The 24,347-nt window shown below is 45.2% G+C and overlaps 1 protein-coding gene across 7 annotated transcripts in view; it reads right to left on the minus strand.

Moving 5' to 3' along the window:
* LOC134459192 (CLIP-associating protein 1-B-like) overlaps nt 1-24,347 on the minus strand; it is a 95,396-nt gene that overhangs the window by 13,318 nt on the left and 57,731 nt on the right. For 2 of the 7 annotated variants that reach the window (XM_063211479.1, XM_063211483.1), the window contains 17 exons: nt 23,551-23,621; nt 22,151-22,210; nt 20,710-20,787; nt 19,963-20,130; nt 19,564-19,610; nt 18,806-18,967; nt 18,011-18,037; nt 16,271-16,378; nt 13,028-13,186; nt 7,260-7,363; nt 6,877-6,900; nt 5,181-5,431; nt 4,784-4,847; nt 4,147-4,310; nt 3,283-3,361; nt 1,637-1,780; nt 292-387 (listed from right to left, as the gene is read on the minus strand). In XM_063211479.1, coding sequence (XP_063067549.1) covers nt 292-387; nt 1,637-1,780; nt 3,283-3,361; nt 4,147-4,310; nt 4,784-4,847; nt 5,181-5,431; nt 6,877-6,900; nt 7,260-7,363; nt 13,028-13,186; nt 16,271-16,378; nt 18,011-18,037; nt 18,806-18,967; nt 19,564-19,610; nt 19,963-20,130; nt 20,710-20,787; nt 22,151-22,210; nt 23,551-23,621 — 1,806 coding nt within the window. The remainder of the gene's footprint in view (nt 1-291; nt 388-1,636; nt 1,781-3,282; nt 3,362-4,146; nt 4,311-4,783; nt 4,848-5,180; nt 5,432-6,876; nt 6,901-7,259; nt 7,364-13,027; nt 13,187-16,270; nt 16,379-18,010; nt 18,038-18,805; nt 18,968-19,563; nt 19,611-19,962; nt 20,131-20,709; nt 20,788-22,150; nt 22,211-23,550; nt 23,622-24,347) is intronic. The other 5 variants (XM_063211480.1, XM_063211482.1, XM_063211481.1 and 2 more) reach the window with 5 other exon arrangements.

Raw genomic sequence — 24,347 nt, forward strand, 5'->3', positions numbered from 1 at the left:
TACAGAATAGGAGGGGGAAAACAAGAACAAATAGAGAAAGAAAAAGAAAGAGTAGAGTAGAGAAAGTAGGAGAAAGGAGTAACTAGTGAACAGCCCAAAGAATAGGTTTAGAAGGCTTCTGGGTGGGTGGGACGGGACAAAAGGGAAACTAGCTTAGCAGAGAAGGAAAGGGCAGGGAAGTTTAGGGTTTGAGACGAGGCGGACGGGACAGGTTGGCTGGTTGTTTTTCCCCCAGGTCGGAGGTAAAAGATGAGAGGTCGAGGGACGGTTGGGGATGGTCACTTGTATCACCTGCTTGCATCTCTCCTCCATGTTACTCTCCGTGGGCACGGAGAGCAAACCGCCGGGCCGGCCAGCCCAGTCCTCCCCTGCCCAGCCGTGCAGGCTCTGGGGGAATCATGGGTAATAAAGAGGGTCAGACATGTTAGGGAGAGAGGGGGATTGTGGGTAAAGACTTACAGAGACAGCAAAACAAGTAAAGGGAGGGATGTCGCAGCAGCTCATCAAGTGCAGCAGCTCACCAAATCAACAATCAACTGGATGGACTTTTCATCCCAATAATGCTCTTTTAACGTGACCATCAGTGTGTTAAATCCCAGCTCAAGTGTATGTCACGTATTCAAATTCCTGAAGCAGCTGATGCCTACTTCACTGATTAGTGAAATGGCACATGTGAAGAAGTACACGGGGAGCATAAACACATGGAAAAAGTATTTACCTACCGAAAATAAGACTTAAAACTTACACCAACTTAGTCCCTAAATTCCAGTCCAATTAAAAAAAAAACTTAAAACAACTTTCCTGTTTTCTTTCTCACCTTGTCATTTCATGTAATGTTATACTGTTAGCTTTATAACCAATGTAAGTGCTTTGCATACACTCATAACTCCTGGGAGGATAACTTTGAGCAAAATGAAATCAAATATGAGATCCTGAGAGGTCCGCAGTGAAACCTTTTGCAAAACCTTCCTGCTGTGTTCCTGTGGGCTGAAACCCAGCAGCTACTGTAAGTGATGCAGAATGTGGAAACTTGGCACACTGCATAGCCACCCAAAGGAAAAGCAAAAATAAGGCCTACTGCTGATGCTGGCCTGGCGCTGAGTTTTATACAACCACACTCATAAAACACAATCTTGTGGTCAGAGCGAGCCCACTCAATCTCTACGGCACTATAATATGGTACAATATTCATGAGGAAATTAAGTACAGCGAAAGACAACTGTAGTCTCTAAATGCAACCTATTAAAGCTGACAAGATTGTTCACCCAAAGACAAACAACTACTACATGAGACATCTAGCTAGTACAGTTAGGCCCATGAGAGGAGATGTGTGTGCGTGTGATAAGAACAACAGGAGTGTGCATCAACACTGGTGGCTTGTGTGATTCTCCAAGCGTTTGTGTGTGTGTGTGTGTGTGTGTGTGTGTGTGTGTGTGTGTGTGTGTGTGTGTGTGTGTGTGTGTGTGTGTGTGTGTGTGTGTGTGTGTGTGTGTGTGTGTGTGTGTGTGTGTGTGTTTGTGTGCGTGTGCGTGTGTGTGTGTGTGTGTGTGTGTGTGTGTGTGTGTGTGTTTCTCCAAGCATGTGTGTGTCTCAGAACTCAGTCTTCTTTCTCGTACTGCAGACCTGCACTACTCACCTTGCGCACGTCAGAGCTCTTGGGCTCGGTGGTCCAGGTGATGATGCGTGAGACGGCAAGTCGCGTCTCGCTGGAGTTGACAAAGTCTGTGGGGTCCATCTGATGCGCCAAGGACTCAATGTACTTCAAGATGGCCACTTTCACCTGAGCGGATTGGAAACAGATGAGATGGGATGAAAAAACACAAGATGATACATCACATTGCATAACACCTAGCTGACAATTTTATCCAAAGCAAGCTACAGTTAACGGGGTATTGGTTACAGTCCCGGGAGCAGTACAGGTGCCTTGCTACTTGCTATCTTGATGCGATATCATATATTTTGTATTTCTCACAAGCCAGTGATCAAAAGTCAAAGGTCTCTTTTACATTAGGATGTTGAAAAGGAAACACCCCATAATCCTCATTCCTTCTTCATAAAAAAACAAACAAAAAAAAAAACAAACAAACAAACATGTATGCAAGAAGTAGAAAGGAAGTGGAGAGAGGATGATAAAACATTGGGCCATGTTCGACATGTTGTGGTTGGTGGTTGTGGCCGAGTTACCACAACCTGCCACCTTACAGCCAAGCCACATTTACATGGAGGGGGTGTGGGCATGAGTGGGAGAAAAAACAAACAATAGGTTGTTGAGCACCCCAAAGTACGACACTGTGACACACACAAGAAGTGGCTTTAGAGTAGGGAGTTGCAGGTTCTAATCCCACCCTTCCACTCTCTATCTCACTCCATGACTGACGTGACGTGCCTATGAGCAAGGCTCCTAACCCCACACTGCTCCAGGGACTGTAACCAATACCTTGTTCTTAAAATAACAGTAAATCGCTTCAGATAAAAGTGTCAGCTAAGTGTAATGTAATGTAAAAGCATGGTACCTCACAACGTGGGCATGGAGTGAGGGAGGGCGGGAAATAGAAATAATGTGGCCATTTCTGACTTGACTAGAGTACCCAAAACCCAGTGGTGGTAGTATAGTATGGCACCTCACAGCATGGCCACAAAGCACTTGGAAGTGAAGAAAGGGGGAAGGGGGAAAACAAATAGCGGGCTGCCATATCGGACCTGACTACAGCATCCTAAAGGCCAAAAACAGCTTTTGCAGGCGTGCAGTGGCAGAGCAGCGTGTGGAGAGTATGGCAGACAGACAGAGGAGCATGTGGGTAGGAGCCCACAGCCATAACAATAACACACCCACACTCCCACACAACACTGGAGAAACACTGTCATCTCCACAGCAGAACGACAGAGAGAGAGAGAGAGAGAGAGAGAGAGAGAGAGAGAGAGAGAGAGAGAGAGAGAGAGAGAGAGAGAGAGAGAGAGAGAGAGAGAGAGAGAGAGAGAGACCTTGTGAGGATAAACAGCTCAAGAGTGAGTGTATGTGACAAGGACAAGAGCAAAAAGTAAACAAGATGGAAAAAAGGAAGAAAGAAAGAAAGAAAGAAAGAAAGAAAGAAAGAAAGAAAGAAAGAAAGAAAGAAAGAAAGAAAGAAAGAAAGAAAGAAAGAAAGAAAGAAAGAAAGAAAGAAAGAAAGAAAGGGAAAGCAAAGAGAAGGAAAGAAAATGGAGAGAGGGAGGAATACAACATGAGGGAGTAAAAAAAGCAAGAGAGAGCATGTAAAGTGAAGAAAGAAAACATCCATCAACCTTGAGGTTGGGTGTTTGCGTCTGGTCGACGATAAACCGCATCAGGATGTTGAACTGCTGATCGTACGGAAAGGAATCCCTGTGAAAGCAGACGGAGAGGGGGAGATGGAGGGAGAGGGAGAGAGAGAGAGAGAGAGAGAGAGAGAGAGAGAGAGAGAGAGAGAGAGAGAGAGAGAGAGAGATGGGGAATAAAAACAGAAGAGTAGAAAAGTCAATCACCAAGCTCTTCTCCACAGTTTATAGATATTAGTGCAGTGGTTTCATTTATAAGCCCAAGTCTGGGGGCCCATTCCTCCATCAACATAAGTTATCATTATGGCCAACATATCTGTCTGTCTCACCACTTATTTATGTTGAAGACTTTCATTGTTTTTATTAGCTGAGAAGAAGCCTTCTCTGCTTTTCTTAGCTCACACCTACATCTTGCCAGCAAGATTTTTTAAAAGTTATTATGAGAGCAAATGTTACATGAACCCTACTATACTGTCCCATGGCTGATTGCAAACCACCATGCCGGAGATATTTCAGTCCGGGGTGTGTGTCGGTGAAGCATCCGCCTGTGTTTCTGCATGTGTCTATGTGCATACAGTATGCACTGTAAATGGTGTGTGTGCTTGTGCCTGCCTGCCTGCAAGTGTGTCTATACAGTACGGAGTGCCTTCTGCACTTTGGCCTGTACTGATCCGAGCAGGTCTACACCCGTGTGTGTGTGTGTGTGTGTGTGTCTCCATATATACCTGGTGATGTCGAGTGCCTTCTGCACTTTGGCCTGTACTGATCCCAGCAGGTCTACACCCATGTTATGTGTGTGTGTGTGTGTGTGTGTGTGTGTGTGTGTGTGTGTGTGTGTGTCTCCATATATACCTGGTGATGTCGAGTGCCTTCTGCACTTTGGCCTGTACTGATCCCAGCAGGTCAGCCCCCATCTTCTTCAGCAGCTGGGTGAGCAGCACGAAGAGCCAGTCCTGCAGGTCCTCACGATGCAGCGTGATGAAATCCACCAGCGTCTCCAGGAACATGCTGAACACCTGGTGGACACACACATGGAAACACACACGGACAAACATGCACGCTCGCATGCACACACACACACACATGCGCGCGCACACACACACACACACACACACAGACAGACAGACAGACAGACAGACAGACAGACAGACAGACAGACACACAAATGTGTACACACACACACACAGACATACAAACACCAAAACACAGGCAGTCAGATTTGTCATGTTCTGTACTATGACACACTAATAATACATTTATAATTGTAAAAGTGTAAACTGTGTGTCAAACAGGGGAAAAGACAAGAGGATTTCAAACACTTACTCTCTGGTTTTACCCAGCCACACACATCACCGCAGACCGTGCAGGGACAAGAGAATAGGATTAGTGAATGCACCCGTGACAGGACAAATACTCAACAGCACTTGTGATAAAAGTGTTGCTGTGTGTGCATGTGTGTGCGTGTGTGTGTGTGTGCGCGTGTGTCTACCTTGCTGTGGGGATCTGCAAACATCCTGGTGAAAATCTCACACAGTCGCTTCAACTCCACACGGCTGCAGAGACAAGGAGAAGGCAAACAGTCACGTCATCATCATGTCATAATTGCCTCAAATGGCTGTCAAAGAAAAGCAGCATTTCTTAAAGAGGACCTTTTGCCCCCTTCAGAAGTTTTGCCTTCTCAGAAGTGCCTCCTTCCTAGACCATATGGAGCTAGCATCGTGGTTCTCTTTTTTTCTGCCCCCCATCCATCCACGAATCTACCCATGAATCTACACATCCATCCATCAATTCATCCCTCCCTGCCTCCTCCTCATCTAAGTGGTTTAGCATTGTATCTCTCTACTCATCTCCATCACTCTCTCTGTCCAATCATCCACCCATCTCACCTGAGTATGCGTTGGCTCTTGAGCAGGTTCTGCAGTCCTATGAGTCCCTCCTTCCTCTCTGACCAGTTGGAGGAGGCACAGTGGTTGAGCACCTCCGCCACGTCCTCCGTCTGCCTCATGTAGTGCGGTAGGCCCCCCGTGCCGTTGCGGGAGCTGTAGGAGCGCTCCGAGCAGGCGCTCGACGCATCGCTGTTGGCGTCGTCGTCAGAGTACATGCCGGGAGACTCGTAGCGGCGACGCACCGGCCAACGCTGGGGGAGGGAGGGAGCGGACGGACAGACAAACACACACACACACAGAGACAGAGAGAGAGAGAGAGAGAGAGAGAGAGAGAGAGAGAGAGAGAGAGAGAGAGAGAGAGAGAGAGAGAGAGAGAGAGAGAGAGAGAGGGAGGGAGAGAGAGAGGGAGGGAGAGAGAGAGAGAGAGAGAGAGAGAGAGAGAGAGAGAGAGAGAGAGAGAGAGAGAGAGAGAAGGTAGAGAGACCGCAGCAAGGCAGACAGACAGAAAGAGAGGGAGACCGAGACATAGACAAAACAAGAGGTGGGAAGAGGTGTGTGTGTGTGTGTGTGACAGTGGATGAAAAATAGGGAAAGGAGAGAGATGAAGAATAGAAGACATAGCACAGAAGTAACCAAAGAAATGAATGGAAGAAGCCCACATGGGGAGATGGGGACAAAGAAACATTGGGACAAAGTGACAGAGGGAAACATAAGCAGACAGATGGGAGAGAGAAAAAGAGACAAAAACAAAGCAAAAATCCATCAATCTCTCTGAACCACATCTCTACCCATTAGGACAGTACACAGGCGCTCACGGGAACCTACAACCATGCAGCTATGGCAAGGGACTGGGGTCAGTCTACAAGAGGTGGAGGCAGAATGCAGAAGAGAGGGAAGAGAAGATGAGAAAAGAGCAGGAGAGACGAGGAGAAGAGGAGGAGTAAAAAGAGAAGAGAGAGGCGAAGATGAGAAGGTGAGAAGAGGAAAAGAGAAGATGAGAAAAGAAAAGAGGCAGGGGGATGTGAGCGCAAGAGGAGTAGTAACAGAAGAGAGGAGGTGAGAGGAGGAAGGCGAGGAGGTGTGAGGGAGACGGGGAAGAGGAGGAGAGAGTAAAAGGAGGACGAGAAGAGAAGAGGATAAAGATAAGGAAGGGGGGATGAGTAGGAGGAGGGCATGCAGCGAGTTCCGATCGGAGAAGATGTTCAGGTCTGAGACAACCACGACGGAGGGTGAGATTATACAGCTACAAGATGTGAGTTTTAGATCATGGCAAACTCTACTCAGCAACAAGCCTACAGAGCATCTACACTCAATATTTCTGTGTGTGTGTGTATGTGTGTGTGTGTGTGTGTGTGTGTGTGTGTGTGTGTGTGTGTGTGTGTGTGTGTGTGTGTGTGTGTGTGTGTGTGTGTGTGTGTGTGTGTGTGTGTGTGTGGTGTGTACAGTATGTGTACAGTATGTGTGTCACAGTAGAAAAGAGTAGTTCGCGTAGTAATAGGGGGTTAGAGCATTTGTGATCGTCTCCCCACCTTACAAATGCTTAGAAAGCTAAAATGTCTGGCTCGTGCTAGACATGATAGTGAGTGTTTTTAGAGGGCATGGAGCGGAACAACTGGATGATGGGTGGCGGGTGGGAGGGATGAGGCTGCGCGGAGGGAGGCTGGTTTTAGTCGGATATCGTTGATAAAACAACTACCTTATTCCTGGAGTCCCCTAAAAGCTGAAAGGGTTAAAACCAAAAGCAAAACCAAAGAAGGGAAGAGCACAGTACATTACATCTCAATAGGCTGCACTGCAGACTTTACATTCCAAAAGCACATACACACACGCACACCTCACATGCAGGAAAATTACTTTACATAAACATTACTTTTCAACAGGTTTCACTGCAGATTTACATTACAAAGTATCCTACACCATAGTATCCTACACTAGCATGTGCAAATTTTGTGTGCACGTTTATGGTAGTGTATGTGCGCATGCTTAGATTATTTGTGTGTGTGTGTGTGTTATACATTTATATTATTGTGTGTGTGTGTGTGTGTGTGTATGTGCGCGTGTGTGTGTTTGTACTCTCACCAGAGCATCTGCCACTGCAGCTTCCACTTCTGTTCCCGTGTTGAGGATCCGCATGGCGTTCACAGACGCAGAGATGCGAGCCTGATGCGCCAGGCCAAACCGATCTGAAAACACACACACACACACACACACCATTATTAAAGTGGACTCAGTTGGCACAAGAAGGGAAAGGATGACGGATAGAGAAAAGAGAGAGGCAGAAGGTGAAAAAAACTGTGAAATAAAAATGAAAGACTGATTTCTGTCATATTTAGTACAATATGAAATATGGATCATGGGTAATGTTTTCCAGGTATGCTGCACCTGTACAAAGGTAAATGGGAAAATAAAAGTCATGCTGTTTCCACACGAATAACTGGCAACCAATAATGATCAAATGAGCGCACATTCCAAAGATGGTTCTGGCAAGATGAAGCACATGGCACAATGTCCTTGAAGGTCAGTCAAATGGCTTATGAACCAAAAGTAAAATGAGATCATTTTTCAATTTCAAAACTAAGGGCGGAAAAGGTTGTTATACATGAAATGCCAGCCAACACAAAAAGACTCGCTTTTATGATACAAGACAGAAATTCAATGAAGCCCAACAGAATAAAATAAAGTTTGCAACTTAAATGCGATAAGAGGCCATCAGAGAGGAAAACCTCACACGTCTAAGTTATGTGTCTGTTAGGGTGCATCAGTTGCCCCCTATGAAAAGATATTGCCTTGGCCCTATAGTAAAAACGTTCTACACCCAGTAAAAACACACTGTGTAAAATATTTTGAAATTTGGATGAAGTCTACCGGGGCCACCAGCCCCATGAAAATACAAAATAATGGTGATAGTCAGAATCTTGGAATAGAAATGGACATTTTGCTGCATAAAGCTACCCAATAAAAAACATATTGTCTCAGCTCTGTGATAAAAATGTTCTATGCACAGTAAAATCACTCTGTGTAAAATATTTTTAAATTTGGATGAAGTCTACCGGGGCCACCAGCCCCATGAAAATAGAAAATAATGGTGATAGTCAAAATCTTGGATAGAAACAGGGCTGGACTGGCCATCTGGCATGGCGGGCATTTCCCGGTGAGCCCCGCACCCTCGTGGGCCCCCATTTTTTAATTTTTTTAATTACTGAAAATATAGACCCATGAGGGTGTGGGGCCCACCGGTGAGTCAGTTCTCCGGCACTAATAATAATGAGGGGGCCCCCTTAAATCCAAAAATGCCCGGTCCCTATTTATCGCCCAGTTCAGCCCTAAATAGAAATGGACATTTTGCTGCATATTGTCTCAGCTGTGTGATAAAAAAATGTTCTATGCACAGTAAAATCACTCTGTGGAAAATGTGTTGAAATTTAGATTAATTCTACTGGGTCCACCAGGCCCATGAAAATACAAAACAATGGTGATAGTGAGTCCAGTGCCACATATTCCAAATATAGCCAATATAATGAACCAGCTGACCCACTGCCAGTATCAAGCAAGAGATTGCGAAGTTGTATGACTTTTGTGTGCTTCACCTGTGGGCCTACAGGATTGTACAGGTAGCTGTTAATACCTGGTGGAGCATCTGTACTAAAGCTGTGAATGCTCCTTGGAATGACCTGTGTTTTTTTAAGAAATCCCTGCAGTAGTTCAATAGAGTACATACAATACAACTGTATGTGATGTTGGAAAGAGTGGCTTCCCAAAACCTGTACTTAAGTGGCTTCTAGGTATGTCATGGGTATCACCAGGTCCAGAGTCCATTGCCAAGGGCCTCTCAGGTAAGTTATGGTACTCATCTGATGGAGTAAAGTGAAATACTACCACAGGCGATGGGATAAAGAAGTAATGGCACTCTTCAATACAGTTGTATTGACTGCCTTGTAGCCTAGGCATTCCAAGGAACATTCACAGCTTTAGTACAGATGTTCCTCCATGAATTGTACTGTAGGCCCACAGGTGAAACACACAAATATAACAGTCATGCAGCTTTGCAATCTCTTGCTTGATACTAGCAGTGGTCCAAGGCAGCAAGGAATTGATGTTGTGTTGCAAAAGAGCAAATTTGCCTAAATATAGCAGTTTGACCATCAGTCTGTCCTGAGACTGAAGTCTGTGTTAGTGGATCGACTGAATACACAACCTGCTTAGATATTCCTTCTGTTTGTGCTCCCAATACAGGTGATCTCACTAATTACCTCATCAACCTGGCTTAAGTGGTAATTAGGATCAGCTGGTTCATTATATTGGCTGGGGCAAATGTGTCACACGGTTTGTCCACCTCTGTTTTAAGACAATGGCAAACCTAGATTCAAAAGCTACAATCCAGTGCCACAGATTCCAAATTACCTGGTTTTACCTGTCCAATTGCCCTAACTGGAAAGGTAAAACTAGGTATGTTATTTGGAATATGTGGCACTGGACTTCAGCTTTGGAATCCAGGTTGCCCATCACCATCACCATTATTTTGTATTTTCATGGGCCTGGTGGACCCGGTAGAATTCATCTAAATTTCAACATATTTTACACAGAGTGATTTTACTGTGCATAGAACATTTTTATCACAGAGCTGAGACAATGTGTATTTATTGGGTAGCTTTATGCAGCAAAATGTCCATTTCTATTCCAAGATTCTGACTATCACCATTATTTTGTATTTTCATGGGGCTGGTGGCCCCGGTAGACTTCATCCAAATTTCAAAATATTTTACACAGTGTGTTTCTACTGGGTGTAGAACATTTTTACTATAGGGCCAAGGCAATATCTTTTCATAGGGGGCATCTGATGCACCCTAGCGTCTGTGTATGCTTTAGAAATTCATATTTGCCCCAAATGAGTTTTTTTTGTTTTCTACTTTTTGCATCTGACCAAATACTAACTCTCAAGTGTTTTAGCCCTCATTTTGTTCCAAACTCAAAGCATGATTCATTCTTTTTGTCTAAACCTCTGCATTGTTGTTGAATCATCCTTTTTACAGACTAGACTACACCTAATGATTTTTATTTGACAGCTGTTATACAAGTGTGAGGTTTTCGATCTCTAGTGCCCCCTCTTGTGGATGGATGAGGAGTTGCTGGGCACAAACAGATTGGCAGCCAGTAGTATATGGCCGAGTTGAGACCGGGTCACCTGAGTAGCCGAGAGGGTCGGCTGCAGTGAGCGCGCTCGTGGAGCGGGAGTGACGTCGTGACACTGACAGGAAAGAAGTGGATAGGTGCAGGTTTAGGGAGACGAAGCCCAGAAGTCAAGAGTCAGGACAAGGGAAATCACCATACACAGAGATGGCGTCTCAAACATGACTGTGTTGCATTTTAAAAGGAACACTTGACGTTTTGAGCAAAAGCTGACTATCAGAAGAGTTTCACACAATGAGGACAAGACAGTACAGAGGAGACAGGTTAGTGAGACATACATGGTTAGGAAGGGTTAAAGAAGGGGCAAGAAAGGGTTAAGAACTGCAGCATACACTGCACGAAAAGAGGGATTTGAGTCACTGTGGATGGCAGTGGACGTCCGAGAAATTGCCTAACTTTCGACGGCATTTTAGGAATTCTAGCAGGACTGGGTGCAATCAGTAATATTGTCAAATATTGTTTAAAACTATGTACAGAATATGTGTTTGACTTCCTCATTGCATGCATCTACATATAGGTGCGTGTGTTAGGTCCAGGACTCCTTGGCAGAAAAGGCACTTAAGTCTCAATAGGGCAATGCTGACTAGGGTATTTTTTTAAAAGTCTGAACTAGTGTGTGTGTGTGTGTGTGTGTGTGTGTGTGTGTGTGTGTGTGTGTGTGTGTGTGTGTGTGTGTGTGTGTGTGTGTGTGTGTGTCCTATAATTATGTGTGTACTCAACCATAGGGCTGATGTCTCGACTGTGTGCATATGTGATGATAATGTGTAGTAATGTGTGTAGGTGTGTGTAAATATTGTCTCCTGCATGTGTGCGCTTACTCACCCAGCGGTGTAAAGCCCCGGGTAGGGCTGGTGTCTCGACTGCTCTCGCGACTCGTGTCACGGCTGCAGCCTTGACTTACACTTGGGCGTGGGATACGACTCGCACGCACTGACACCCACACACACACACGAAGTGGAGACGCATACACACACGCGCGCACACACACGCACAGACACGTTCGCACACGCACACGCATACGCACACAGTGTAGTCCCACACGTGGAAGAACACACACACACACACACACGGGTTGGTGACACAGCAGAAAAAAGCCAGACACACAGGAGGAAGAAGAGAAGAGAGAAAGAGACCCATGTCATGCTAAGGCAGACAGTAAGAGGGTAAAGGTCAGAGGTTAGTTAGTGAGGTCAGTGCAGGTAGAACAGAAGAGACAGACAACACATATGGGTTTTTTTCCACCATCTTAACTCCCGTCCTCCCTTGTGCTTGTGGCCTCGTGTTGACTCCGTGAGACTCCATTGACGACAGAAGCTTAGTTCAATATCTTGCAAAAGCGCAATTCAATGGTCATGTTCTCATTTGCAAAGCCACGGAGTGAAGTCCCCCAAAAGTTGTGATGGCTAGGCTGACATGGGGGAAACTTTGTTCTTTTTTTCTCCACAGAGGTGAGGCGTCAGCGAAGCGCGAGACCACAAGTACAGGTTGAGGACGGGAGTCAGGACAATGGACTGTACCCACATTATCAGACAGGAAGAGGAAGAGACAGACAGGACGTACACGCGCATCGCCAACGCACTTTGAAATTGTGACTGCTTCCAAAATGCCTGAGGGCCTTTGGAACTGTCCTTTACTCCTTCAGATTGTCAAGAGTGTGCTTCTATTGATTAGGGCTGTGCAATATATCATATTTATATTGTGATAACGACATTTCAGTGTATTGATACCAAATTTCGTAATATCGATATAAACGATATTTTGGTCGGTTGTCTCTGCTGCCAAAAGAGACAGCAACACAGCCTTCCCCTCCACGTGAGCCACTGCCAGCACAGCTGACTTGCAGCCAATCTACACTCACTCAGAGCACCCTGTGTGTGTTTCCCTATATCTCTGCTCTCTCCCTGCTGAATGGAGGAAAGAAGTGAATTGTTTGGTACAAACAGGGATCTGAGGGTGCACACGGGCAAAAATTCTTGATGGTGCAACTGCCATCGGTAGACAAAGGTATGGAAGTATCCGAGACTAAACAGAATGAACGGCCATCCAACCAAGAATGTAATATGTTGATGTTGATGAGTGCCTCACACAACGGCTTTCTTTAAAAAAAATACATAGTTTGCAAATATCGTGATATCAATAATGAATGAAAATATTGTGGTATTTATATTTTCCAACATCGAGCAGCCCTAGTATTGAGTTGTATACTTTCTCTTCATGTTGGCTATAACAATAAAGGCAATCTAATCTAAAAAAAAAGTGAGACAATGGCCCACGTTCTTCCCCATATCCGATTCCATTCAGCCCAGTAGGTTTTGTGAGACACAGGTCATCAAACATAGATAGTGACAGACAGACAAACAAATATCCTTTTCCCCAGATTCAAAGTGACAGCGTGAGGGGCTGGTTTCTCGACTGCAGAGCAGTATGAGGCCTCTTGGATGTGTGTGTGTGTGTGTGTGTGTGTGTGTGTGTGTGTGTGTGTGTGTGTGTGTGTGAAGGGGGGTGGGTGGGGTGTATCTGTGCTGATGCGTGCGTGTGCGTAGGGTGCTTATTTCGGGGGGTGTATCTGTACCAGTGTCTCCACATGTGAAGCTGGTCTCCCTGAAGCAGCCTTGGCTGTGATGAAGTGTGTGTGTGTGTGTGTGTGTGTGTGCCCCTACCGGTGCCTCCACGTGTAGGACTGGTCTCTCGACTGCATCCTTGGCTGCGGGGGATGCGACTGCGTCGGCCATCCGAGGGGGTGGTGGCCCCAGTGGGCCGCGGGATCCGGCCGTACGTCTGGCCCAGCAACTTACCAGGGGAGGTGGAACGACTACCAGCTGCACACACACACACACACACACACACACACACACACACACACACACACACACACACACACACACACACACACACACACACACACACACACACACACACACACACACACACACACACACACACACACACACACACACACACACACACACACACACACACACACACACACAGGCATACATGTTCACACACATGCGTGCGCACACGCACACACACAGAAAAAGGAAGAGAGTGCAAAGTAAACATCAAAGTCAGACATCAGCACCCCAGTCTGCAATTATTAGACAGTGAAACTTAACTCCACTAGCTGGTCAAAGCCAACACTAATCCCCACATCCTCACAGCTTAGCCAGCAACTCCTTGCTGCTAGCTTTGCCAGAAATGCCAAGGACACCATGGTCTCTAGGGATGCACGATACCACTCTTTTTGAAAACTGATACGAGTAAAAGTATATACAGTACATTTCTGTACTTGCCGACATACGCCAAACATATATTGAAAATAAATGCATAGCCTTGCTTTGTCCACCCGTGATATTTGTTAAATTGTTCGTGTCCATGTTGATTTAAATGTTAGTAAATGTATAAGGCACCGCTTTTTTTCCCGATGCTGCTTTCAAGTCAACGGAACATGACGAGACGTTGCATTGTTTCAAGCAATAGCAGTATCGTGCCTGGTATCGGCAAGTGTTTGATGAGTCAGAATAATATACACAGGTCATAGCTTTACCAAATGAAATGCAAAATTTTAATTCAATGAAGATATTTCCATAACTTCGCAATCCAGTCCAAGTTACCACAGGTAACAGCTGCTGTAAGACCAGTAATTAAGAATGTAAATATGCCATAAATGATAGCTTACCAAAATAAATACTTAAAATAAATCCAGAAATTAACAAAGGATATTTCAAATTTATATTGTCATTGTACAGTTGGCTGCACAATTACACAAGAACAACATCTGCTACTATTGCAATAAATAAAATATATGCGGTAATAAATACATTTGTGAATAACATGAACCAATGATATCTCCACCCCCAGTGGATATGCTTCAGGAACTTTACTAGAGCCACTATCAAAGCCATTCACCTCCACCAGTGTATTCTGTGTTCCATTGATCACATGTCAGCGCATTGATCAATGCATTTCTCCCACCACATAGTAAGAAGAAGAACATAGTGCCACTGGGTGTCAAGTGTAATGCCAACACTACAGTTGTTCATAAAGAGACGGAATAAAGCATTCAGGACAGAAAAAAACAAAAATCATAGAAATCAGTGAGGGTGAGGTACACACAAAAGCCACAAGAGGGAGGTAGAGCATCACAGTACACAGCCACACACACATACACACGCACGCGCACACACAGGCGCGCACACACGCACACGCACACAAAGACCAGTCATGCAGCGATGAATTTAACAACTGTGTGCAGCCCACTGGACCAATGACAAGGCATGCTGATTCTCCCGCAGAGGAGTGGGTGAGAGCAAGACCAACTGATTGGCTGAGGTTAGGGCTTACCACTGCCAGCGGTGTTAGCAGATCTGGATCCTTGATTTGAGAATAGAGGAGGAGGAGGGGGAGAGAGAGAGAGAGAGAGAGAGAGAGAGAGAGAGAGAGAGAGAGAGAGAGAGAGAGAGAGAGAGAGAGAGAGAGAGAGAGAGAGAGCGCAAAGGGAAGAAGTGGAGGAAACCAAACAAGAAATACAGGCAGAGAAAGAGGGAGAGCGAGATGGACAGAAAACAGAGAAAGAGAGAGGAGAACAAAGAGTAGGATGCAAGACAGTACAGTAAGAGAGGAGACATCCGGTTACCAGAACAAGTGAAGAAGACACTACACTACCCAGCATGCTCTGCATCGTCATGACATCACCATGCACATGGATGCCACAACCTGTAACATCTGTTTTGGATGATGTGTTTTTGGAATCATAAAATCTCAGGGATGGTCAATTCCAACTTAAAAAGGGAGACTTGGGACTCTTTTTTCCGCTCCTCACTCAGTTCCAACACACAGCTGCTGATTTTGGCTACCGATCTTTTCAAGTTGCCCTGGCAAATAGCCATTAACATATGGCTGTTTGAAAAGTGGCCGGCGTTATTTTTTATTGCCTGTGTCGGACATGTTGGATTTTCCACCCCTGAGGGTTTATGAGTCCAGGAAACAGCGGCAGGAGAGGCAGATGTGAGATGAAGTCTGATAACGCAGGACAGACACTCACACACACACACACACACACACGTACATAGTACATACAAGGGCAGATACACTGTGTTACTTCCATAGAGTAGCATGATTCACTGTGAACTGTAATTGCTACTAAATGTATCATCACACTAAGCCCAAATATTCACCATATAATAGATTTAGAGACCACAGAAAAGGAACATTTATTCATTTAAATGGCTGTCAAAGGAGAGGAGTCGTTAAGTTACGTACACTGTGACATGCTAAATGAGATTTCGAAGTCAAATGTAGTTGGCTAATACACTGAAAACCCATTATATCCATTACCTGTTACAATGCTGTGAGGAATAATGCCAAGTCATCCCAGAAACAGCTGGATCTTAACATTGTAAGATGACTCCCAGATTTGTAAGTTGAATATCAATATTAGAAGTTGAATATTATGTTATCCTGACGGTGAACGTTGAATCTCAACACATTTCTATAACAGTAGAAATGTTGATCGAAATAGCTTACCAACGAATCTCAGAGGAAAAATAAGTCATTCTACCGTTGAACTCTGACACCCCTTGCCTAAAATTCTATTCCTATTTGGGGCAGCAGTTAGAGTTGCAGGTTCATATTCCACCCTTCCACCTCCCTACTGCACTCCATAGCTGAGGTGCCCTTGAGCAAAGCACCTAACCCCACATTGCTCCAGGGACTGTAACCCAATACCCTGTAAATAACTGTCGCTTTGGATAAAAGTATCAGCTAAGAGTAATGTAATGTAATGTACAATGAAAAGAACCTTTAGTGTTAGTTGTTATTCTGATATTGTGAGTTGTGGGTGAGGTTGTGAGTTATTGTGAGTAGTGAAGCTATTCTTCCTCTCTGGAGCTGTCAGTACTCACGTTGCGACTGTGACACCACTTTGGCTCGACTCCGCCCCCGGCTGTCTGTCACCGGAGTGGCACCACCAGCCGAACTGCCAGAACTCTGCCTCCTGGTCCGCACACGACCTGAGATAAAGGAGGAGGAGGAAGATGGGTGTGAGGAGGAAGAGGAAAAAGGGAATAGAGGAGAAAGAGGTGAAGAAGGGAGAAATGTTAAGTTTTTATTTCTTTTTTATTTGAATCAGTACCTCAAACCATGTTCTACATATACAGTACCACACTGGACCTGGGTCCACAACTTGTATTATGATCATGCATTGGCAACAAAGATCACAGCAAAACTCCTAGTGTGCCCATAAGCACAGACGCACACAAACACGCACTGTGGAAAAGTATGTTGACAAGGTGGAGCGTAGACAGGTCTGCCACAGCAGAACACGGCAGATGAGTTCATCACGCATAACACAAACACAAAATATCAATATCAAAAGTCACTACAAGTGACGCCATCCTAAAATGAGTGAATGATGTCGATCCCTAAACCCTAAACATGAGAGATATTAAACAAACCATTTGCTGAATGGGTAAACACATAATTGAGATTTAGAGAAGCTATATAGTCAACACAAGCAATTGTTGTTTGGCAGCCTTGGCTTAATAGTTAGGGAGAGCATCTGTAAATAAGAGGGTTGCAGGTTTGAATCATACACTTCACACCCATGGCTGTAGTAGAGCAAGGCACCTAACCCCACACTGCTCCACGAAATCTCTGTACTAAATAACTGTAAGTGCCTTTTGTAAAAAAATAAAAAAAAAAAAATAATAATAATAAAAACATCAGCTAAACGTAATGCAATGTAAAAAATATCTTATCTTAATCATAATACCTTGTGCAGCATATTAAAGGGTAGTATCACTAGGTACTACATGCAGGCAGGGCATGCGATCCCATACATGTGCATTGCCTACGTCAATTACGGCAATAGGCTAATACTGTGCAGCACACTACAGCAAATCAGCTTCTTCATTACAGTGCATTACACAACACCCATATCAGCCAGTACTTTATAGTGCTTTACAACAATAGTAAACGCTAACATTACAGTGTAGGAGTTGCTATTGTTGTAACAGCAGTACTGGGGGGACATTTCTCAAAAGTTTCGTTGCTAACTATGATAGCAATTTTGTTTGGATGCAAGGCAATTTCCCAACGTCAACCAATTCGGTTGCCAAGTGGTGGTTAGCAACAACACTTTTGAGAAACGTGGGTCCTTGTTTCCCTACTTTACAGTGCATTACAAGATGGCGACCAAACACTACAGCACAATAACAGTGAAGGGGTAAAGAGGGTAGGGGTTGTTATACAGACACACAATACACACAGTCTTTGGAGAACAAAGGGGCAAAAAGATCCAAGGCGGACTGAAAGTACACCATTCCTAAATTGCACATGTGCACCACGCAGAGCTGCATTATCAGCTCTGTGCATGTGCGACTGTATCTCGCCAAATGCCGGCCTGTAAGATTTGTTTTATTCAAGTAATAAATCGTACATGCGCAGAGCGGATAATGCATCCCTGCGTGGTGCACATGTGCCGAGCAGATAGTGCAATTTAGGAATGGTCTACTTACAGGGACCAACACACACACACACACGTCTTATGTATGTACCAACACACACAGTTTATGTATGCATTTACAAACACACACAAAGTTTATGCATGTATGCATGAACACACACAAACAACACAGCCTTACCCTCTGTGTTACCAGGGGCACTGCCATCTTTGAGCGCAAGGAAATTAAGGGAGAGGGGTTGGGAGTGCAGAAGTTGGCAGAGGTGGGGGTGAGGCAGGGTCAAAAGAGTAATAACAGGAAGAGAGATTAATCAGAGGGACTCAGACGACAGTTAGATGGAACTACAGAGTGGGGGGGCGTGACTCTTTAAGTAAAACAGGAGGTTTTTAAAAATATACTTAGAAAGGGAAATTACGGCAGTAATGCAGAAAGGTTCGGTCCAGAAGGACAAAGCCAAGGTTAACATCAAAGATCGTATGTCAACAATCTCTGGGTACCCTAGTCAGGCGTGCAGGCACACGGTAGGGAAGAGAACAGAGGTAAATCTCCAGTCCATTCAGGGGGTTGGAGGGTGAGTCACTAATCAGATCAGATTCAGAAAGTGTGTTTGTGAAAATACAGTCCTTACACAAGTTAACCCTGACTGAAGACTGAAGGAAAAACACCACACCATACCAGATGTGTCGTGTATGTGTGATAGAGAAAGACAAGCAGAACAAGGTAGAGAGAGAGAGAGAGAAACAGAATGAGAGAGAAATATTGTTGTTCTTGTGGTTATTTTCAAACCATATAATGACAATGGTGACAAAAGTGCACCAACGTTTAAATGTGATTGCGCTGAACTTGTGCGTGTGTGTGTGCGTGTGTGTGTGTGTGTGTGTGTGTGTGTGTGTGTGTGTGTGTGTGTGTGTGTGTGTGTGTGTGTGTGTGTGTGTGTGTGTGTGTGTGTGTGTGTGTGTGTGTGTGTGTGTATACCTAGCGAGGCGTAGGATCCGGGTGGGAGTGCGGTGGCCGTACTGAAGTGGCCACTAGTGGGACCTCGGGACTTGGCGTTGGACGCTGCGTTGACATCCACGTCGCTACGGGAACGCTGCAGAGAGGAGGAACCAGACGTCGCTCGGGATGGAGCCGCCTTAGCTGCACACACACACACGCACGCACACGGACACGGACACACACAACATGGGCATTAGAGTGCAAAAATGACAACTGACAATACCATCAGTCTTCTGTGATGTATCATGTGTATCATCACACACTCGCAAGCACACACAGACACGCACGCACGCACGCACGCACGCCACGCACACACACAGAGCAAGAAGCCCTTATCAAAAGGCAGTGTGTGCACTGTGCATATGGGAGTTACATTATAGGGGAGTAGAGCAGTGAGAGGGCCAAATAGCCAGACTCAAATGAAGAAACTAAAGAGACCAGAGGGCTCCATACAGGAGGCTTGCTAGCAGGCCAGTAAATCAGCCAGGCTAAGGGCTACATCAAGCATCGAGGGTAGAGGGCCTGCTGCTGTATTTCGCTGTTTGCGTGTAGGAATAAATGTGATTAAGTGTGTGTATATGTGTGTGTATATGTGTGTGTGTGTGTGTGTGTGTGTGTGTGTGTGTGTGTGTGTGTGTGTGTGTGTGTGTGTGTGTGTGTGTGTGTATATGTGTGTGTGTGTGTGTGTGAGTAACGTGGGCTTAGAAGTAAGTATGTATGTGTGTGTGTGTCCTTACTCCTGCCAGGGCCGACTCCCAGACTGCTCTTGGCTGAAAGCGGACGACTGCAGAAGAAAGAGAAAAAGAGAAGGGAGGGAGAGGAAAGAATTTGCTCAACACTGACGCTATTAATCATACAGACTAAACACAGCACTTTATGACTCCGACACCCTTTTAACCCTCAACAACACATCAGCTCAAGCACTTTAAACGCATTCTAGTGAGTCATAACATTGCTTATTTTAGATCAATTTTTCAGCATTTGATGCATTGTAAGTGAATGTGTTGCTTTATGTTGAATATTGAGATTCATTGCTAGGGTTTGGAAAAAAGATAAGCAGAAGTAAGTGTGTGTGTGTGTCTGTGTGTGTGTATGCATGCATGTGTGTAAGCTTGCGCATGTGTGTGTGTTCTTACTTGAGGCTCTCCTGAGAGCTGGATGATGAGCGGTCTGATTGGGGGAGGGACATGACACTGTCGGAGCCCTTCAGGTGGGACTGGAGAGCCTTCTGATAGGTCAACTCCAGAGCCTGGAACAGCTGCTCCGCCTCCCGACTAAAGTGGCCTTGGAATACCCAATAGCATCTGAGGAGAGAGGGGGGAGGGACCAAGGACAGCCAATGAAAAGACAGTATTTGAGCACATTGACCCTCTTAGGGGCTGTTTATATGAGGACGATTGCGTGGGAAAATGACAAATTGTTTTATCAGAAGCGTCTTTCATTTACATGGCAAGCTCGCCGTCAGGACTTGAAGACCCAAATATCTGAAGACTCCTTCCCGAGTGGGAAGTTTTGAGGACAACCCGAATTTCTTCACCGTCTAAAGGACGTCTCATACACCTTCACGTCACACTTCTCCAGATTCTTTGAGTCTTCAGGCTCCGATGGCGAGCTTGCCGTGTAAATGTAAGACACAGATAAAATATTTTGTCATCTTCCCTTGCGATCGTCCTCGTCTAAAAGGAATAGAAAAATTGAAGACGAGGCGCTACTTTTAAGTCTTCTGCTTTGATGACCACCATATCAATGTAACCTCAGAAAACATACACCCTCAAGTCAAGTCAAATGGTGTTTCGAGTGTGAATGCACCGCCACTGGCGGTCAGGAGAAATGAAACAGGACGGTCACGGCCATGGACAAAAGTAAAACAGTGTTTGTCTTACTTTCTGGCCACAGAGCGTGCTTCAGAGTCTGCATCGTGCACTCCCTTCTTGATGGTCTCCATAAGCACTGCAACATGCCTGCAAAGACACACATGGAGAGACGAATCAGTAACAAGCACTCACACAAAGCAACATGCCTACAACGTCATAATGAGGGTATAACAAATTGGAATTGGCATCAGTCTGAACCAGGGTTGGAAAACACACACGCACACACACACAACACACGCACAACACACGCACGCACACACACGCACACACACGCGCACACACGCACACACACGCACACACACGCACACACACACACACACACACACACACACACACAACTGAGAGAAGTCAAACATACAGTATGTAGTTTAGTCCTACACAAGGAGATGCTGCACCAAAATACTTTGGCTATTTGCATTATATGGAGGTGCATGACCTTTCCCGTGTTCTAAAAAACAGACACGTTAAGTGACCAGACAATTGTTTCCATCGTTCCCCAGTGATGGCCCAAATGCCCACAGGGCCACGGAAGAGGCACGCCTTCAGAACACAACAGGAAACATTGAACTGAGATCAGGAGTTGCCATGGAAACCACAGAGGCAGAGAGAGATAGAGAGAGACAGACAGACAGAGAGAGAGATAGATAGAGAGACAGACACAGATAGATAGATAGATAGAGACACAGAAAGAGAGAGAGAGAGAGAGAGAGAGAGAGAGAGAGAGAGAGAGAGAGAGAGAGAGAGAGAGAGAGAGAGAGAGAGAGAGAGCATGCAGAACAGACAGACAGCGAGGGCGGCCCTTTAGTTGTCGTCCTCTGTGCGCGGTAATTAATCCCTCACGGGGCTAATGGGACCTTTCAGCCGTAAAGACCAAGTATGTGTGTGTGCGCATGCGTGTGTATGTGAGTGTGTGTGTCTGTGTGTGTGACAAAGAGTAAATCGGTACACACGCCATTGCAGGTGCCTATTTGTGGGCAAAGGTTTAACCGGCAATTATCATTGTGACCAAACAGCTTCAGATGGAGCCAAACACTGTGAGACATCATGTGGTGTAGTGGAACCTAAACCTTTTCTGCTGTTCATACTGCAAATGCCAATCAGTTTTGCTCCTTTAATATTGTTAAATATTAATGTGCAGTTAGCAAAGTCAATGCATGTATTACCAGCCAAACACATGAATACAGTTGCTAGCCAATTTATGGAATGGTTTTTTCCAGGGCTTAACTTTTTTCCATCACCAGCCAAAATGGCTAATATATGTTAATATTACTAACCAAACATGCACTATCTAAAGGGTCAAAATGGATGGTACGGTAAGTCTTCGTCCTTGCGATTCCCAGAGAAAAAAATATTATTTTTTGCTTTGCATGGCAAACTATCAAGATGAGTTGTGGGAAGGAGCACCGGCACGGTTCTCTGTTAGCCTGAGCGGGACATATGATGTGCTTACCTCTCTAGGGAGTTGGTGTGCCACTCTTGAAGGATCAGGTCCAGGAACTCAAAACAGCGCCTACAGGGGTCGGAGGAGATTGTGTGTGTGTGTGTGTGTGTGTGTGTGTGTGTGTGTGTGTGTGTGTGTGTGTGTGTGTGTGTGTGTGTGTGTGTGTGTGTGTGTGTGTGTGTGTGTGTGTGTGTGTGTGTGTGTGTGTGTGTGTGTGTGTGTGTGTGCAGAGAGAAAGGTCAGTCATGGGTCAGCAAGCATAATTCAGTCACAGCAGTGAAGTGGAGTCTACCCACACCAACCCCCACCCCATCTCTCCTCTCTTGCCCTCTCGGAAAACACCTCTACATCAAAAACAAACAAACAAATGTACTTATATAGCACAACATCACAACTATACAGTTGACAAAACAACAATACAGTGCTTTCAAATACTACACTTTTGTCACACAACAGACAAAGACCTGCATCCCTGCAAGCGGCTTCGACAAATGATGGTGTAACCTACAGACCTCCACAGACAACATATGTTCTGATTTCAGATTCCTAGTCTAGTCTAGTGTCGAAAGGCCGAAACACCCCCTGATTGAAAGGAACACTACTGACGATGTGTCCTAAATTGACAAGGTACAACCCCCCACGCCACTCTCAACATCAAGGAAGCTTATGTAACTCATGTGTAAAACATCTAATGGCACAATGGATTGTAACACCATCTCGTCCTGTGTTTTATGAATCCGATTTCAGATTCCTATATTTCGATTGATTATACATTTTCACATGGCAGAGGCAAACATTCATAAACTTGCCTTTTGCTGCCTTGGTGTTGTAAGAACCACTATATTAAAACAATACATGTGTCATAGTTTTCAGGGGGGCAAGTCTTCACCCAAAGACAGTAGATGGTGAACTGTAGTAGGTAATAGACTGTGCTCTTTAAATGGGGCTCTCAAAACTTAAATCACCACCACACCCTGGCACTAATGGTAATGGCAGTATCTTGTACAGACGGCATTCGTGGACATTTCTACTTTTGCAGTCATGGACATTTCTTTTTTTCCCCCTCTCAAATGTGGACTGGTGGAGCAGCAAATTAGGCTCATTCATCATAGATCATGACCCCCTGCTATTCAATGCTAAAAATAACTACACACCCCAGCAGACCAATCCCCCAAACACACTCGCACTCAGATACTATGCACCGTACATACGTACACACATTAAGCACATACGCTCATAGGACACACACACACACACACACACACACACACACACACACACACACACACACACACACACACACACACAGACACAGACACAGACACAGACACAGACACAGACACACACACACACACACACACACTGAATTAACATGCACACATGACACACACATGCACCCAGATTCTTACCGTCTGACGGCCACAGATTTGGAGGTGCAGTTGCTGGTGATGATTGGTATGAGGCGTGGGTAGTGGGTATGCTGCAGGAGAGGAGAGGAGAGGAGAGGAGAAGAGAGGAGAAGAGAGGTGCAGAGAGGAGAGGAGAGAGAGAGAGGGAGAGAGGGAGAGAGGGAGAGAGAGCAGACACAGCTATCAGTCAAGCGGTCAGGCAATCAATCAATACATTACTGGGTCACTCAGACTGACAAGACAGACACACACACACACGCACACAGAGGCAATAGCAAACACACATGCGCACTCAGACATGCATAGACACAGACAGACAGACAGACAGACAGACAGACAGACAGACAGACAGACAGACAGACAGACAGACAGACAGACAGACAGACAGACAGACAGATGTGGCCTCTCTAACAACACTGTAGGCTGTGGGTCAGTGTTGTCCTTGAGGTGCCAGACTGTCTATTCTGAGTAGTGTTTGATCTTACACCTGTTGCCAAGAGTTGCCTTGGAGAGGGTCTCCTGAGCACTACAGTGCGCTAGTTCTTTACATGAGGCCTGCATGTTTGTGTACGCTAGTTATGAAAATTATGCGTCCTCACTGTTGGGCATGAGGTTAAGCTGTGTACTCACCCATATCACAGTATAGTACTTTAGAGTAGTATACAAGTTCTGTCAATGCAGTGTAGCGTGTGTACGGTAGATGGTGTTGTGGACAAAGGTATCCAAAGCAGAAGTAAACCCCAACATTTACCATATTTTCCTTCCAACACAACTTCACTGAGTAACTGATGTGCAGT

This window comes from Engraulis encrasicolus, chromosome 12 (genome assembly GCF_034702125.1).
Source record: "Engraulis encrasicolus isolate BLACKSEA-1 chromosome 12, IST_EnEncr_1.0, whole genome shotgun sequence".
NCBI lineage: Eukaryota > Metazoa > Chordata > Actinopteri > Clupeiformes > Engraulidae > Engraulis > Engraulis encrasicolus.